General features: G+C 43.7%; 1 protein-coding gene across 4 annotated transcripts in view; it reads right to left on the reverse strand.

The window, feature by feature from the left end:
• LOC113071792 (endonuclease V) overlaps positions 1-13,625 on the reverse strand; it is a 197,528-nt gene that overhangs the window by 161,156 nt on the left and 22,747 nt on the right. For all 4 annotated transcript variants that reach the window (XM_026245105.1, XM_026245107.1, XM_026245106.1 and 1 more), the window contains one exon: positions 7,149-7,320. In XM_026245105.1, the coding sequence (XP_026100890.1) occupies positions 7,149-7,320 (172 nt within the window). The remainder of the gene's footprint in view (positions 1-7,148; positions 7,321-13,625) is intronic.

Here is a 13,625-nt window from a genome sequence, read left to right on the forward strand (position 1 = left end):
TAACATACATGTTGTTGGTTTAGATGATTTAACAAGTTTATACAATTCTTCCTCTCCTATAGTAGAGAATGAGTGGAATTGTTCCTCAGGGGGTCTATAGTGCACTGTCTGATGTGATACTGTAGCTGACGGCTGAATGGTTGCAATTTTATCTCTAATAGTATCGATTTTAGAAGTAAAGTAGTTCATAAAGTCATTATTGTTGTGGTGTTGGGAAATGACTTGTTGAAAAAAACTTGTTGAGGCTTTATTTTTCGTTAATTTAGCCACTGTATTGAATAAATACCTGGGATTATGTTTGTTTTCTTCTAAAAGAGAAGAAAAGTAATCAGATCTAGCAGTTTTTAATGCTTTTCTATAGGATTCAATGAGAGGAACCATACTCTCAAGAATTATAAACTGTCACCTAGATACCTGATTGTGCAGAGAGCTGGTCAATTGATAAAAAAAGGCACATGGACTTTACTATGCCACAGTAATATAGTAATCATTTACAACTTTTCCTGTTTTTTTTTTTCTTTTTTTTCTGATCATTTGGAATGTGATTAAAAAGACCAATAAAAAAAGACAAAAAACCTTGCAAATAAGTTCAAACATCAATTCAATATCTAATATTTTCTGAATATTGTGAAATTCGAGATGGCCGCCCCTGGCGACATCATAATATGCCACTGAGATGAGTATATTTACACCCTACATAAACTTTGGATCATACCCAACATTTTTCTAATTCACAGTAGATCTCTATCTTTAAGCCTTTTCAAGCAACAAGCTTTTAAAATCTTGATGTCAAAATAGAGCATATTTTAAAAAAAAAAAACCTGGCCCCTAAAGGGTTAAGTCAAGTCAAGTCAAGTCTGTTTTATTGTCATTTCTTCCACATGTACAGTACATACATACAGAGAATCGAAACTGCATTACTCTCAGACCCCGGGTGCATACAGATAACATTAACATTAAAGCCTAAAAATCTAGATCAAATATAAAATGTAGATACAGCTATACAAATAAGGGAATGTAAAAAAGGCATATATAATTTTTTTAAATAAAGTTAAATAAAGCAGCGCAAGGCAAATAGCAGATAGAGTGAAAATCAATGATGTGAAAAACAGTGCAGATAAAAGATTTTTAGTGCCAAAAAAGCTTATTCAGTATGATTAAAGTGACAAAGGGCTCAAGAGCAGTTACAGGGGTCATAGTTCAGTGGTGCCTGGGGCAGAAGAGGGGAGGGGGGCCAAGTTCGGGAGGGAGTTCAGCTTCCTGACAGCCTGATGGATGAAGCTGTCCTCCAAGTCAGCTGGTCATGGCCTGGAGACTCCGCAGTCTCCTCCCTGATGGCAGCAGACTGAAGAAGCTGTGTGATGGGTGGGTGGGATCACCTGTGATGCAGAGGGCTTTTCGACGGGTTCCATAAATGTCCTGGACGGAGGGGAGAGAGACACCAATGATCTTCTCAGCTGCTCTCACTATGCATTGTAGAGTCTTTCGGCAGGACACGTTGCAGGCGCCATACCACACAGTGATGCAGCTCGACAGGATGCTCTCGATGGCGCCTCTGTAGAAGGCTTACATGATAGGGGGTCAGGCTCTGGCTCTCCTCAGTTTGCGGAGGAAGTAGAGACGCTGTGGTGATTTCTTGGCCAGTGCTGCTGTGTTTTCAGTCCAGGAGAGGTCCTGTGATGTGCACACCCAGGAACTTGGTGCTGCTCACTCTCTCCACAGTAGCACCATTGTCAGAGGAACGTGCTGAGTGTGCGCTCTCCACGTTCAGAGATTGTTGTCACTGCACCACTTGGCCAGGCGGCTCACCTCGCTTGTGTAGTTTGTCTCATATTTGTTGCAATGAGAACCACCACAGTCGTGTCATCTGCAAGCTTAATAAAGAGGTTGGATTTGTGTGATGGTGTGCAGTCATGGGTCAGCAGAGTGAAGAGGAGGGGGCTCAGCACACATCCTTGGGGGGGCCCAGTGTTCAGTGTGATGGTGCTGGATGTGTTGCTGCCGACACGTTCTGCCTGAGGTCTTCAGACTGTCTGTCCAACAGCCAGTTGCACAGCGAAGTGTTGATCTCCAGCTGGATCAGTTTGTAAATTAGCTGTTGAGGGATGATTGTGTTGAATGCAGAACTGAAGTCTATGAACAGCATTCTGACATACGAGTCCTTTTTGTCCAGATGTGTGAGTGCTGAGTGGATGGCAGTGGCGATGGCATCATTGGTCGACCGACTGGACCGATATGCAAACTGGAAGGGGTCCAGGGAGGGGGAGAGGGCAGACTTCATGTGGTGCATGACTAGCCGTTCAAAGCACTTCATGATGATGGGGGTAAGTGCAACAGGACGGTAGTCATTGAAGCAGGATGGAGATGGCTTCTTCGGAATTGGAATGATGGTGGTAGTTTTGAAACATGTGGGAACAACAGCCTGACTCAGTGAGAGGTTGAAAATGTCTGTGAAGACATCAGTGGGTTCTGCTGCACAGTCTCTCAGTACACGCCCAAGGATGTTGTCAGGACCCGGAGCTTTGCGTGCATTCATCCTGCTGAAGGATTTCCTCACGCTGTCTGGGGTCAGTGTCATCACATGGTCGATGGGAGAAGGTGGGGTCTCCTGTGCATTGGTTCTGTTTTGTTGCTCAAAGCGAGCGAAGAAGGTGTTCAACTCGTTCAGCAGATGTTGAGATGTTGTTGTCACAGGTGGGGGCTTGTAGTCCGTTATGGTCTGTATCCCCTGCCACAGGTTCCTAGTGTCTCTGCTGTTGCTGAATTGATGAGCTATCATCCTGGAGTGCTGTCTCTTAGCCTCTCTGATGCTGCAGGAAAGGTTGGCACTGGCTGTTCTCAGGCCCACCTCATCTCAAGCTCTGAAGGCCGTGTTCCGTGTCATCAGGAGTCTTTAGACCTCCCCTGTCATCCACGACTTCTGGTTGGCCCGGACAGTGATGGTTTTTGTGACCGTTACATCATCAATACACTTGCTGATGTAGGCAGTGACAGTCTCTGAGTACTCCTGGAGGTCAGTGGTGTTATTGCATGTGGCAGCCTGCTTAAACATGTCCCAGTCAGTTGTGTTGAAGCAGCCTTGATGAACCTCTGATGATCCTTTTGGCCACACTTTATTTTGTTTGTGAACTGGTTTGGCGACTTTAATGAGTGGTCTGTATGCAGGCATTAGCATGACAGTGATGTGGTCTGAGGCTCCGAGGTGGGGGAGGGGGAGGGCTTTGTAAGCTCCTCTCTGTGTGGTGTAAACAAAGTCCAAAATATTATTACCTCGTGTTGGAAAGTTAATGTGTTGGTGTATTTTTGGAAACACACTCTTTATGTCAGCATGGTTGAAATCCCCAGCTATGATGAGAAAAACATTGGGGTGTGCTGTCTGCTGCTCAGTGATGTGCTGGTACAGTTCATTTAGTGCGTCATTCCTGTTGCTGATGATGTTGATCGGGGGGGGGATGTACACCGAAATAGGCAGTATAGCAGTATATTCCCTCGACAGATAGAATGGCAGGCATTTAATAATCATAAACTCCACCAGGGGTGAGCAGTGTTTGCTGATCACAACAGTATCGCGGCACCACGCGTCATTGATGTAAACACAAAGCCCGCCGCCACAGGGTTTTCCTCTCGCGACGAGAGCTCTGTCCGCTCGATAGCACGTCAGCTGGTCGAGCTGAATAACGGCATCTGGAACGCTGTTGCGGAGCCATGTTTCCGTGAATATAAAAACACAACAGTCACTTACAATCCTCTGAGTTGAACGTAGTAATCGAATGTAGTCCAGTTTATTGTCCAACGAGCATACGTTAGCCAGTACAATGGTGGGGATAGATGGCATGTGTGGGTTACCCGTTAGCCTAGCCCGGATACCTCCGCGGTTACCCCTCTTCTGCCGCCTCTCACACCGCTTGTGGCTCCTCCGCTGTGGACAAAATGCAGTAGTGGGGGTCGGTGATGGGGAAGGTCTCGGTAGCAGGCTGAGATCCCGCAGCTGTTCCGCGTGCATGGAGTTTCACTGTAAAAATGTGGTTCTGCCGACATCGAGCAGAAACTCGTGACTGTATGCGCACTTACAGACAGGTAGACGCGATGACAACGTACAAAAACACTGCGACTCACAAGACAAAAAACACGAAAACACCGTTCTGTTGGGACAGAGAGAAGCCGCTGCGTGTGGACGCGCTGCCATCTTGGTTCACGCACCGCCATTAAAGATCATGTACTAAAATTTCTCTTGTCAAAGTATATACAGCAGTTCAAAAAGGAGAAACGCTATCAAAGCCTATGCTGATCTTGATGTACAAAGCAATATGTCTTTGGCCAAAATACAGTTCTTTTATCATTTGTCATTAAGAAAAATGAATCCCATAAACTCTGAAAACATGCTTTCGAATAATGGATGCAGCAGGTAGACGTGCCAGTAACTTAGTTGTAGAATCATTCAATGGTAAACTTGAATCTCCTGTGACGAGCGTCCCGATTCCACATCAGTGTCACCCTGGTATTTCACGAGGAGCACCGGTTTGAGGCTCATCACGGGCTGATCACCCGCACCTGCCTCTCATCAGCCGTGCCTCATATAAACAGCATGCACACAGGAAAAGGGTGAGAAGCCTCTCCACAAGCTAGCACACTGACTCTCCTCTCTCTGCCTTCCAGAAAGCAGCCTGTGACCGGAAGACTTTGCCACGAGCATTCCACCGACTCACCTGCACCTGGACCCGAGTGAGAGCACCTTTGCACGCTGAATCACCGTCATCACCCCCGCAACCCTTCACTTTATAATAAAATCCACCCTCCAAGGCTTTACACTTGAGTTTGCTCCTGCGTATTCCTTCCACCCCGCCACACTCCTTACCTACCTTAATTGAATGTGACATGCTTCCAGATGACAGGATACTGTCACCAGAGATTGTCAGACACTATCCGCATCTCTAGCTGTGGCAGGTGAGATCCTGGCTGTTGACCTCTGTGCAGTTATCCTCTTGCTCATCGGCCAAGACATGCTGGGAGTGTAAGGTTCTTGAACAGTGCAGCAGACCTCACAACACACCAGCTATGTAAGGAAGTCTCTATCTAGGATTAACCCACGCAAGGCTGTGGGTCCTGACAACATACTTGGCAGTGTACTGAAAGACTGTGCTGCACAGCTGACAGATGTCCTAACAGATATCTTCAACACCTCGCTGAGCCAGGCAGTTATCCTCACATGTATCAAATCCACCGCAATCATACCGGTCAAAGAAAAATCAAAGAAATCACTTGTGTCCTGTCTTAACGACTACCGTCCCATAGCACCGACTCCAATCATGATGAAGTGCTTTAGGAGGTTAGTCATGAACAACACCAAAACCAGCCTACCCAACATGTTTGATCCGCTCCAGTTTGCATACAGTCCAAACTGCTCTACAGACGATGCAATTTCCTCCACACTCCACCTGGCTCTTACCCACCTAGAAAATGAAGATGTTAGAATGGTGTTCATCAACTTCAGCTCAAAATTCAACACAATAATCCCACCACATCTCATTGATAAAATAAACCTGTTGGGCCTAAATACCTCCTTCTGTAAATGGATCCTAGACAGTCATTCTGTGTCGGCCACAACACTTAGAGCACTATCACACTGAGCACAGCTCCACATGGCTGTATGTTCAGCCCGCTGCTCTTCACACTGCTGACCCACGACTGCACTGGCAAGTTCAGCTCCAACCACATCATCAATTCACGGATGGCACAACGCCTGCTTTGCCAGACTGCTCAACAGCTTTTCTCCCCAGGCTGTGAGAGCCCTGAACTCAAATCACCTTGTCCTCCTCTAAATATTTTTTTTTTTTTGGTGTTAAGAGAAAGCACCTCGGCAGCTTGTTCTTAACATGAGAGAAAGACGGTATTTTCTCCTTGCTGCAATAAATCGCTATTCTTCTGCACTAAACAAGTGAATTTTGCCAAGATATTTCCAAAGATGATACACGAGATGCTATAGAATATTAATTGAATTAAACCCTAATTTTGACAAAAAAAATTACATTCTACCTATTTTTTTTTAATTTCCTGAAATTTTATTTTGTGTGTTTTTTTGCAAAGTTTGCTGCTTCAGTATTTGTAGATATTTTTTCACGTTTGTATGGTATACTGAAAAACAATGATAACTATATCATAAGTTTTAAAGTGGCATGCTGGAGATTCTGGTTCATAACTTCATGCTAATAAGCTTATGGGCCAAATCCTGACTAATGGTGATCCATTCTTGCCTTACTAGTTCTCAGAGTTGTTCACAATTTATTGGCTTCTGCTTGTCCACTCGCCTTTTGAGGACTGACCAAAGGTTCCTTAATGGGATTGAGAGCCGGGGAGTTGCCTGTCAACGGATCCAATATTTCAATGTAGTGATCTTCGAGCCACTTCTTTATCAATCTTGCATTGTGACATGGTGCTCCGTAATGTTGGAAAATGCACAAATCATCACCAAATTGTACATGGCTCATTGGAAGAAGTTGCTCACCTGGACCACCAACACCATGTCACTCTCCAAGAAGGCACAACAGTACCTACACTTTCTTTGGCGGCTGAAAAGACAAATGGATGGTCTAGAAATGCTTCATTGTTGTCACAACACAGGACTCAAGGTAGCATTCACCTTTTCTTCTCCGAACAATAGATTTTCCAGATGTACCAAACAGTCCGAAGGGAGCTTCATAAGGGAAAATAACTTTGCACAAGTCTTCTGCTGTCCAATCCTTGTACTCTCTGCAAAATTTCAGTCTGTCGTTGAGAAATTTCTTGGAGAGAAGTTGCTTCTTTGCTGCCATTCTAGACATCAAGTTGTTACAAGCTCTCACCCAAGTTATCTAGAAATTGTTTTATTTTATGTTAAGAGCACAGCAGTCATTACTGGAGTGGAAACACTTCAAGTGTAAAAGTACAAGTTTTGCTACTGTAGTTTGTGGTGTAAAACAGATTAGTAACATTTGAGAACATTGGTGTCTTGCAGGCTAAAGTGGCCATAGCCATTTACCTGCATCAACTCTACTTATCCATAATTATACTGTAAGGCAAAAAATTATGGCATCTTGCATAAATTATTTAAACAGTAGATAATTGCTAGGTTTTACAGCTAAAGTTAAGTGGATCTAAGTGGAGATGCGCACCTTCATTTGAGGGTATGTGAGCACCACCAGATGAGCGCAGGCATTGATGTCATCACCTTTAATGAATGAAAGATCTACTCCTCCCACTCTCTCCAGCCCGTTGAAGTCTGGACTCCTCTGCCAATCCTCTGTGTCCTCCTCCTTCACACTTTCTCTAAGAAGTGCCTGCTCCCTTCACAAATACATACACATACATTATAGAAATCTTTAAAGTCCCTTTGAATTATCTTGAAATTTCCAGCATTATTTAATATGCTTATGTAATTTCCACTGAAACAGAAAGTCAGAGCAGGACATATCATGTGGCTCATGTGTCAAAAATGCATTAATATTTAGCAGTCTTAAGACTCGGTGTAACAACAATGCTAGTACTACTATACTACTAATACTAAATATTAATAAATCTTTATTTTTAAAAGGAATAATTAAATTGGTTTTCTTTTAAATTTTAAAAGTAAACCTCTGCTATGCAGCACTTTGTTTGCCAAAAATAAAAGGGTTTTTCATTTGATTAGGATAAATTAAATTGTTATTTGCCTTCATCTGATTAACAGAAAAAAATAAGAACATTTTATATGGCCCTATTATTGTTTTAAAAAAAAAGAATACAAAAAATAAAAGAAAAAAGGTTTAAATACACGATTGTGGCTCACACTCGGCTGCAAACCTTCCCAGTGCACGCTGAAAGTCCTAGTCTGAGAAGGCCAACACGACAACATCATGTAACGGATATGCAGATCATCGATTCATGTGTTTAATTCAGATTTTCCAAATGAAACTCTTTTTGCACCAAGTGCCTGGCCTGGCGCCAGCCTGGCTGGACTTAAATTATTTACGATGCCCATGCGAGCTTCAAAGAAGAAATGAAAACCCCCAACCACATTCCAACATACACAAAAGGAAACCTTGCGTAAAGTTCCTTACTTTTGTAAGTCTTTATTAATATGTATTTTAAATATGTTTATGGATTGCATAAAATGGTTAATCCTTGTTATGTGAAAAGTATAAGTTGCAAGCTCATACTTTAGGAAATGTCTCTCCTCACTTTAACCTCCTCAAAGAGAGCCACGTTTCTGCAACCCCCATCTTTGCAGGTCGTAAAACTTTACGACCACCCTGGACACTGGACAGGAGAGAAGCCAAATCACTGGCTTCTTTTGAACAATGCATTCTATGGAATGTATTCATTAACTTTCTGTTTTTATGTTTTATAAATGTATTACGTATTCCCTTTTGGTACATTTAGATGTTTCCCAACATCTGCAGTGTTATCATGTGTTAAGCAAATCTTTAAATATGTGTAATTCTACATTTGAATGTAACTTCATGTTTTGATCATATATATATTATGCTTAGTATCTTTGTGATCGTCATGCTCTGACAGACCCATTTATCTAGAGCAAAGTAATGAAAAATGTATGTTATCTGAATTACAAACTTGCTAGAATAATCCCTGGAATTTGGACAAGCCCTAGATCTCCAGGGGGGGCTGTCTTCACAGAGACAAAGGAACTTTTCCCTCCGCTTCAGATCGCGGACTTTCATTGGCTCTCGGACTAAATCTAAAATATCTTAAACTGTGTTCCGAAGGTGTGCCGTTTGGAACGACATAAGGGTGAGTCATTAATGACATCATTTTCATTTTTGGATGAACTAACCCTTTAAGTGACACTTCACTAGGAATAACACATAACTCATCAAATTGAATGCCTTGTTGCTTGATTTTAGTGTTCTGTTTTTTTGTGACTGACCTTTTACGTTCAAATAAAACATTTTTCAATTATTTTTTTAAAAAGGCTGTTTAAAATAATCAATAATTTTTAATAAAACATGATGTGAGCTTGATGGGAACGGGTGTGCTTAAAGGGTACAAAAATTGTATTTGATGATATACATCCATCCATCCATTTATCTTCCGCTTATCCGGGGCCGGGTCGCGGGGGCAGCAGTCTAAGCAGAGACACCCAGACTTCCCTCTCCCTAGCCACTTCTTCCAGCTCTTCCGGGGAGACTCTGAGGCGTTCCCAGGCCAGCTGGGAGACATAGTCCCTCACCGAACTCCTCCCAGGCCCGACGATTTTTTTGCCTCCACGACGACCCGGGCTGCAGTGCGCTTGGCCTGCCAGTACCTGTCAGCTGCCTCCGGAGTCCCACAAGCCATCCAGGCCTGATAGGACTCCTTCTTCAGCTTGACGGCAACCCTTACTTCTGGTGTCCACCACCGGGTTTCGCGGATTGCAGGCCTTACGGCCACAGCTCCGAGCAGCCACAGTGACAATGGAGGTGGAGAACATGGTCCACTCGGACTCAATATCTCCAGACTCCCTCAGGATCCGGTCAAAGCTCTGCCGGTGGTGGGAGTTGAAGATCTCTCTGACAGGTGGCTCGGCCATACAGTATTGTTCAAAATAATAGCAGTACAATGTGACTAACCAGAATAATCAAGGTTTTTCGTATATTTTTTATTGCTACGTGGCAAACAAGTTACCAGTAGGTTCAGTAGATTCTCAGAAAACAAATGAGACCCAGCATTCATGATATGCACGCTCTTAAGGCTGTGCAATTGGGCAATTAGTTGAATTAGTTGAAAGGGGTGTGTTCAAAAAAATAGCAGTGTGGCATTCAATCACTGAGGTCATCAATTTTGTGAAGAAACAGGTGTGAATCAGGTGGCCCCTATTTAAGGATGAAGCCAACACTTGTTGAACATGCATTTGAAAGCTGAGGAAAATGGGTCGTTCAAGACATTGTTCAGAAGAACAGCGTACTTTGATTAAAAAGTTGATTAGAGAGGGGAAAACCTATAAAGAGGTGCAAAAAATGATAGGCTGTTCAGCTAAAATGATCTCCAATGCCTTAAAATGGAGAGCAAAACCAGAGAGACGTGGAAGAAAACGGAAGACAACCATCAAAATGGATAGAAGAATAACCAGAATGGCAAAGGCTCAGCCAATGATCACCTCCAGGATGATCAAAGACAGTCTGGAGTTACCTGTAAGTACTGTGACAGTTAGAAGACGTCTGTGTGAAGCTAATCTATTTTCAAGAATCCCCCGCAAAGTCCCTCTGTTAAAAAAAAGGCATGTGCAGAAGAGGTTACAATTTGCCAAAGAACACATCAACTGGCCTAAAGAGAAATGGAGGAACATTTTGTGGACTGATGAGAGTAAAATTGTTCTTTTTGGGTCCAAGGGCCACAGGCAGTCTGTGAGACGACCCCCAAACTCTGAATTCAAGCCACAGTACACAGTGAAGACAGTGAAGCATGGAGGTGCAAGCATCATGATATGGGCATGTTTCTCCTACTATGGTGTTGGGCCTATTTATCGCATACCAGGGATCATGGATCAGTTTGCATATGTTAAAATACTTGAAGAGGTCATGTTGCCTTATGCTGAAGAGGACATGCCCTTGAAATGGTTGTTTCAACAAGACAATGACCCAAAACACACTAGTAAACGGGCAAAGTCTTGGTTCCAAACCAACAAAATTAATGTTATGGAGTGGCCAGCCCAATCTCCAGACCTTAATCCAATTGAGAACTTGTGGGGTGATATCAAAAATGCTGTTTCTGAAGCAAAACCAAGAAATGTGAATGAATTGTGGAATGTTGTTAAAGAATCATGGAGTGGAATAACAGCTGAGAGGTGCCACAAGTTGGTTGACTCCATGCCACCCAGATGTCAAGCAGTTTTAAAAAACTGTGGTCATACAACTAAATATTAGTTTAGTGATTCACAGGATTGCTAAATCCCAGAAAAAAAAAATGTTTGTACAAAATAGTTTTGAGTTTGTACAGTCAAAGGTAGACACTGCTATTTTTTTAACACACCCCTTTCAACTAATTGCCCAATTGCACAGCCTTAAGAGCATGCATATCATGAATGCTGGGTCTTGTTTGTTTTCTGACAATCTACTGAACCTACTGGTAACTTGTTTGCCACGTAGCAATAAAAAATATACTAAAAACCTTGATTATTCTGGTTAGTCACATTGTACTGCTATTATTTTGAACAATACTGTACGTTCCCAACAGACCCTCACAGTACGCTTGGGTCTGCCGAGTCTGTCCAGCTTTATCCCTCACCATCGGATCCAACTCACCACCAGGTGATGATCAGTTGACAGCTCCGCCCCTCTCTTCACCCGAGTGTCCAAGACATATGGCCGAAGGTCTGATGACACGACCACAAAGTCGATCATCGACCTCCGGTCTAGGGTGTTCTGGTGCCACTTGCACTGATGGACACCCTTATGCTTGAACATGGTGTTCGTTATGGACAAACCGTGGTTAGCACAGAAATCCAATAACAGAACACCGCTCGGGTTCAGGTCAGGGGGGCCGTTCCTCCCAATCACGCCCCTCCAGCTGTCACTGTCACTGCCCACGTGAGCGCTGAAGTTCCCCAGTTGAACGACTCGTGGACACTTTCCAGCACCCCTCCCAGAGATTTCAAGAGGGCGGGGTAGTCCGCACTGCTGTTTGGCCCGTAGGCACAAACGACAGTGAGAGACCTATCCCCGACTCGAAGGCGCAGGGAAGTGACCCTCTCGTTCACCGGGGTGAACTCCAACACATGGCGGCTGAGCTGGGGGCCTATAAGCAAACCCACTCCAGCCCTCCGCCTCTCACCATGGGCAACTCCAGAGTGGTAGAGAATCCAGCCTCTCTCAAGAAGTGTAGTTCCAGAGCCCAAGCTGTGCATGGAGGTGAGCCCGACTATCTCTAGTCGGTACCTCTCGACCTCCCACACAAGCTCAGGCTCCTTCCCTGCCAACGAGGTGACATTCCACGTCCCTAAAGCCAGATTCCGTGTCCAGCGATCGGGTCGTCGGTGGTCTTGCCTTCGACTGTCGCCCGATCCACTATGAACCAGCCCCTTACGCTCCCTCCTGCAGGTGGTGAGCCCACAGGAGGGCGGCCCCACGTCACTCCTTCGGGCTGAGCCCGGCCGGGCCCCATGGGGGAAGGCCCGGCCACCAGGTGCTCGCATACGAACCCCAATCCCGGCCCCTGGCTCCATGGTGGGGCCCCGGCTGCCCCATGCCGGGTGACGTCTCGGTCCTTGATGTAAATATTAACATGAGGGGTTTGTGAACTGTTCTTAGTGTGGCCCGTCAGCAAGGACCTGTTTGCCTTGGGAGACCCTACCAGGAGCATATAGCCCCAGACAACATAGCTCCAAGGATCATTCGGGTACTCAAACCTCTCCACCATGATAATGTGATAGTTCAAGGAGAGGCTTTGATGATATATCTTAATTGAAATGTTTTTTGTCATTTAAAATAAAATGAAACATTTTTGTGTGAGAGATTAATATTATATTTTAACATCACTTTTAGTACTGAAACCAATATGTTGTGCACTAAAAATGTCTCAACATAGATTATGATGAGATTAAGATGTACGTTCACTCACTCATATATTAATCCTTCTTTATTGTAACAGACGATGAATAAATATTATTAAGGGTTCAAGCACGCAGTGCTGAAACCCTATTGTATCTGTTAGGATTTTTTTTATTATTATTTTTCTCCGCTGAAACTTGGCCAAAAGGTAGAGCTCCCCGAGCAGACATTCTGACAAAGTCTCAGCCCAATCGGCCAAATGGGGGCGCTACAGCGCAAAAAACTAAATTTTCAGACATTTTTGGCCATAGATCGTAAACCGCTTGACGTAGACTCAAAAACTATGCATCATTGTTATCCTTGGGTTAGCCCGAACAAAAGTGTACAGTGCCTCTTTGAGGTCTACGACGCACCGTTTTCTCGCAAAATCGAGCTATATCCGAAACCTACTTTTGCGAACTAGTCCTAGGATTTTCAACCAATCAGAACCAAACCATTTCAGAAATATTCCCTGGACACTCAATATCAATAATTATCAAAAAAAAGTTTAAATTTCAATTCTTACGCGAAACAGTACGCTAAAAAGCGTCTATGCTAACGTTAGCCAAATGTTATTTTAACTATAACTCTTGAACGGAATGAGATATCTTCACCAAACTTGGCACACATATGTATGAGCTCAATCTTTGGTCAAATAAAACAAAATTGCGCATCTTTGCCACTTGGGGGCGCTATAAGATAGAAAAAACACATAAATAGCTATAACTAGGCAACCGTTGGCTCGATCAACATAAAAATTGGTATGCAGTGTCCTTGTCTGAAGGGGCACAAGTATCTACGAGGACATTTGCATATCTAAAAAAACATGGCCGCCACTGGCCAAACAATTTTAAGCACCTATTTGAAAGGGTTAACGGAAGTTGATCGGACCGAAAATGGGTATGTTTGACTCATGAACCTTAAGGTCTGTAAGAATTTTGAAAGAAATCGGCCACTAGTTGGCCCTAACGAGTTTTATGGCTCTGTAATCACGTGGTGTTTCACGTATCAACACAATATGCATATCATTTGATAGATCTCCTCATAATGCACAACTTTGCCTCAGGAACCATTGCTGTCAATCAAATC

This window comes from Carassius auratus, unplaced genomic scaffold (genome assembly GCF_003368295.1).
Source record: "Carassius auratus strain Wakin unplaced genomic scaffold, ASM336829v1 scaf_tig00008137, whole genome shotgun sequence".
NCBI lineage: Eukaryota > Metazoa > Chordata > Actinopteri > Cypriniformes > Cyprinidae > Carassius > Carassius auratus.